We start from the raw sequence: 5,227 nt of genomic DNA, 5'->3' as shown, positions 1-5,227 counted from the left end.
CGCCGTTCATCTTCTATCTCTTTCATACATCTTTTTACTGTCGTCCGTTGCAGCTCATCTCCTCGCTGGCGTCGCCGCTGCAAACAATGCCGTTGTTGCTGCCTTCAACGAGCTCTGCGATCTGGTTGCGACTTCTCAGTCACTTCCAATAGCTAGGTAATCTATTTTATCTTCTTCTTTTGATTTTACCTTTCACTTCATACTTTTAGATCTACTTTATGATCTAGTAGGAAAAAATAGAGAATGCTTGCTCACTGAGTCGCGCCAGTAAATCAGATCTACCAAAATATTTGACGGTATCTTCGGTCAGAGATTCGTCGCGAGATGGTTCTGTACTTTGATTTTTCTGTTTCTGTTCTACCTTTTTCATGCTTTTCACTTATTGTGATTATGCTGATTGTGATTTTCAAGGGAAAAAAAACTACTCACAATGAAAAACTACTCACAATGCCTTAAAACCAAAAGCTTGCATTTACTCTTACAAAATCTTAAGGTATACTTATAATTATTGGGGTGATCAATGATCGAATGAAAACTGATTATTTTAATTTGAATGTAAGAGATAAGTTTGGATAATGAAGTTGGAGTGTTGGAGCAAGAAACAAAGATGTTGGAGCAAGTCCCGGGATGGAATTCACACAAGAGATCAAGAAACTAAGGAAGGCTTGTTTTAAAGTTAATTACAAAAGGAGGAAACTTTTGACCTTCAAATCTTATTCATCATCACTTAGCTAAGCTACTTGTCTTGTATATTCATATTTTAAGTAGTAAAAATAGCACTTATTAGATGGTTTAAATACATTAGTAGATATTAACATAGTTTAGGAAACTGGATGGTAGATTTGACTAATTAGTGCTTATTGCAATGCTTGTATTTTGGTAAGTTTAGTAAGACAAATTTTTGTATAGGAATTATTACTTTTGATTTTCAATAATAAAAAATTATATATTATATTAATACTTTGTTTATGAGTTATAATATTTCATTTATGGATTATGATTTTTTGTTATCGTGAAATTTTAATCACAAAATTATTTATTTAACGCGATAAAAACGTCGGTCAAAACTGCTTTTTTAAACGATGAAAAATGTAATTTTTACTTGGTAAAAATGTCGTTTTAACCAATAAAAATGTCACTGTCAGGGTAGAACGGCAGTTCAAAATGCCATTTTAAGCAACCAAAACGCTACTGTCAGGGTAAAAATGGCGGTTTAAAAACGAAGTTTTAATCAATCAAAACGTCATTCTGTCAGGGTAATAATGGCGGTTCAAACTGCCATTTTAACCTATCTAAAAACTGCCATTTTAAACGCGATTTGAACCGCCATTTTAACATATTCAAAAATCGCCATTTTAACTCAGGAAATTAAAAACCGCCATAATAACCAGAATGGCGCCCAGAATTAGGTCGTTTTACAAAACCGTCATTCTTAGTAATAATGGCGGTTCAAATCGCCGTAAATACAAAAAAAAACCACCAATTTTACCAGAATTTTTTGTAGTGAATAATGTAATATTTTGCATTTTATTCTAAAAATTAAATCTTAATAATATTTTCTTTATTTAATGAATTATGCAATTATTTAGTTTTTCTTAATGTTTATTTTAACGTCCGTCTCTGCGATTTGCCAGCGTCCTGGAGCCCCTTCTCTCACTGCCCGATCCTCGGTGGTTCCTCTCTCACCCTCACTCCAGTCATCCCGCTGCAGGTAAGCACGATTAATCCTAGTTCCTCCCTTCAATATTCACAGCATCTAACTTAGGCAATGCTATTAACGACAATATGTTTAGTTTGCATTTAGCATGTAAGGGTCCCTAGAAATTCATTAGACTGAATGGAACCCTTAGCAATCTTATCAAATCTTTGATTAAATTGATTGTCCATAGAAATTCATGTTTGATTATCCAAATTTAAAGTAGGCCTACAAATGTTCCAAGCTCCAACGTCTTGTCTTGGTTCAACTCATTGATTACAACTTTTATGAAACTCTATTCTATTATAACTAAGTATGATGTTTTTTCAATTTGTTAAACATACTACTCATAAGTCCTAAGCTTGAAATTAACTTCCAATAGTGCAGAATATTATTATGGTTATAGGCATTATAGAGAAATTGTGAGTACGTCAATATTTTTTTATGCCTAACAAATTTAATTTCTTTGTTAATATACTCTATTAACTGATGTACTCATGTACTTTCGTATTTTTTGAATGCAATTGGGAAAGATGATAATTTATATTATGATGTACATAATAATTGTTATTACTGCGCTATTTCCGACTTACTAATTTTTTTATCTAAGCTATATTCGGGTTAATAAAAATGATACATGAATAATTATATTTAACATAAACAATTGAATAATTATATTTAACATAAATTAATAATTTGATTCTAGGCATTATAGAGAAATTGTGAATACATCAATATTTTTTTTATGCCCCACATATTTGATTTCTTTGTTAACATGGTCTCTCAACTCATGTACTCATGTAACTGAGGTGTGCCGGTGTCCTTTTTGCATGTTAATTTATATTATTATGTACATATTAATTGTTATTACTTCGTTTTAATCCGAATGCAGTTGGAAAAGATGCCCCGGGTAGGTCGTTTCATGAAAAAAGACTGTGTAGACACAGCATGTCAGCAGCCTCAAGTGGGAGGTCATGCGGCTTCAACTTCGCAGAGAGCGGACTGCCCAATTGCGCCGTCCAGTGGCAGTAGTGTCCCCACATCCTCGTCTTTACGCCCCTTTCGTTCGCCCCGAACCGAACCACTACCTGCTCCACAGGCTTCCATGAATGATGTTCAAAACTCGGAGCCGGACGCCAAAGAGGTAGACCCAGAGGCAGATGAGGTAGATTCTTTTGACCAACATGTTGATAACTTTTTAGCTGGGTCGGATGCTCAGAAGCGCAAGGGACGCAAGACCACAGAATTTTGGGATGTTAAAACAATTGGTATAAGAGAACTTATTTAATTCTACTTTTCATTGCCCTATTTTTCTATGATGTATTCGCAGCTTGACTCCAATGGTAGCTAACTAAGAATTAATATGTTTTACAGAATCCGATGGCACAATCAAACAGGTTAAACTGAGTATGAAGGAAGCTATGAAGCCACCTAATGGAAGAAAGGTCGTACTCAGGTTTAACAGTGCACTGCAACCAGTTGGGGATGAAGCAGGTCTACTGAGCGGCGTTATGGGACTGCTAGGATCTGACTACACCAAATTCCCAATCTGCGAGAGGGACTGGAGAAAGGTTCGCACCAGAGACAATGTCTATAATGAAATAGTAAAGGTAAAATGTTATTTTTATTTCTTCGTACCATTCCAAACTCATACTTCGTACCATTTCAAACTCATACTTTGAACACTACTCACAACTTAATTTTAATGTTGCAGGAAATGTTCCATTTTGAAGAAGATAGTAGAGGAATTATAAAAGGTATAATATTCAAAATGCTAGGAAGGGCTTGGAAGGAAACAAGGAACATATTATACCATCACTGCTATGACCCAGAACTTTCACTTGCAGCAAATATTGAAAACCGCCCAGATGGAATTACTGCAGACCATTGGAGAAGGTTTCTCGATTATCGCAATAGCGAAGAGACACAGGTAATATAGTTTTGTTTCATAACAGACAAAGTCCATTTATGTCACATTTAGTTCGTCAGAACTAGTATCTAGTAACTCTTAATTTGATGGCATGACAGGAGAAGTGTAAGAAAAATGTCAAGAATCGATCAAAGCAGCTTTACACCCACACCAGCGGATCGAAAAGCTTGGCAAGGTTCAGAGAAAAAGAGGTAATCTAATTTTGGAAATATTTTTGAACTATCTATTCCTCTACCTTATTCACTTTGTCATCATTATTGGTACAGTCGGAACCACAAGGGAGGATAGTTAGTAGAGGAGAGTTGTGTCTCTTAACGCACAAAAGAACTGATGGATCCTATATCCATGATGCAGCTTGCGCTATTTGAGTAAGTAATGTGTTCAGAATCGGGAAGTAGTTTCTCCTATGTTTTAGTTTTTAAAATTTTATTGGAAGTCTGTGCGGTTAGCGACTAGCTAATAAATGCTCTTAATTGCTTATCTATGTGTGTAGGAAAGAATTGAGGCTATTGAGCAGGGCGATGAATCTTCTAGACTGTTATCCCAGAATGATTCGCTTGCTCAAGCTCTCGGAAAAGAACGCCCAGGTAGGGTGCGTGGCATGGGGTTGGGGCCGACTTCTAGTCAAGTCTTCAGTATGAATTCCCATCAGCTGAGCAATGGTTTTGAAAGGGAAGAGACCCAAAGGGTGCTGCTTGAACTGCAAGCAGAGTTGGCAGCAGAAAAATTGAAAAGGAAGGCAGTGGAGGATGAAGTAGCAGCCAAGAAGACCAAAAGACAGGCAGTGGAGGATGAAGTAGCAGCTGGAAAGGTCAGGATGCAGGCAATGGAGAGTGCTTTGATATGTCTACTTCAAGGGCAAGGTAGGAAGCTGCCATCAGACGTCGCCACATGGATGAGTGCGTTGGAGGGACAGAATAGAGAGTAGTTCTTAGGATTGTGGAACCTTTTCTTCTTTCAGATATACACTTATATTTTGTTGATTATGCAACTCTTAGTAAGGAGTACACTTTGTTGATATTCGGATAATTATATTAATTAAATTAATGGTTTTGCTATTGTCGTTTGCCCTGCAATTTATTTTTCGGGATTTTAAATAATTTAACTTACTAATATTAAGAACGATTAAAAAAAAAACGAAAAAAATGTACATTGAAATAAAAAACAACGTGGATTGCCAGTGTATAAAACAGTATTTTTGCGACCATTTAACCGGAAAATAGTGGCGGTTGCGAACTAGCCGTTAGAAATTTGAAAATTCAGGTTAGGAGATAGCGGCGGTTTTAATCCGCCGCCAGTTACATTTCAAAAAAGATTGGCCGTTAAACCGCGACGTTTTCAAACCGCCGGTAAATGCATTAGTGTTTAAACCGTGGCCATTAAACAGCGGCGGTTTCAAACCGCCGAACAATTTGTGTGGATCACAAATTTCCATATCGCGGCGGTTTTAAACCGCCGCTAAACATTGCGACGCTAATCCTGGATTTTACGGCGATTGTGCCAGCGGTTCCTGAGAACTTCCGCAAAATCATATAACCACCCCCTAATAGGCGACGCTTAACAAACCGCTGGAATCCCGTTTCGCGGCGGTTTGAAACCGC

General features: G+C 36.8%; 1 protein-coding gene across 1 annotated transcript; it reads left to right on the top strand.

Annotated features, from left to right (window-relative positions):
• On the top strand, nucleotides 1,393-3,296 carry LOC110269526. Its single transcript, XM_021117422.1, has 3 exons — nucleotides 1,393-1,459; nucleotides 1,590-1,711; nucleotides 2,589-3,296. Exons 1-3 carry the CDS (start codon nucleotides 1,393-1,395, stop codon nucleotides 2,982-2,984), a joined length of 585 nt encoding a protein of 194 aa, XP_020973081.1. The 3' UTR covers nucleotides 2,985-3,296.

Source organism: Arachis ipaensis, chromosome B03 (genome assembly GCF_000816755.2).
Source record: "Arachis ipaensis cultivar K30076 chromosome B03, Araip1.1, whole genome shotgun sequence".
Lineage (NCBI taxonomy): Eukaryota > Viridiplantae > Streptophyta > Magnoliopsida > Fabales > Fabaceae > Arachis > Arachis ipaensis.
The sequence above is the reverse complement of the archived record's forward strand: the minus strand, read 5'-3'. Positions and strand labels throughout refer to the sequence as shown.

Coding starts and splice junctions, on each gene's coding strand:
- LOC110269526 (XM_021117422.1), top strand. CDS start 1,393: ATGGCGCCCAGAATTAGGTCGTTTTACAAAACCGTCATTCTTAGTAAT. Junction 1,460..1,589: donor TAATGGCGGTTCAAATCGCC/GTAAATACAAAA, acceptor GCAATTATTTAG/TTTTTCTTAATGTTTATTTT. Junction 1,712..2,588: donor CTCCAGTCATCCCGCTGCAG/GTAAGCACGATT, acceptor ATCCGAATGCAG/TTGGAAAAGATGCCCCGGGT.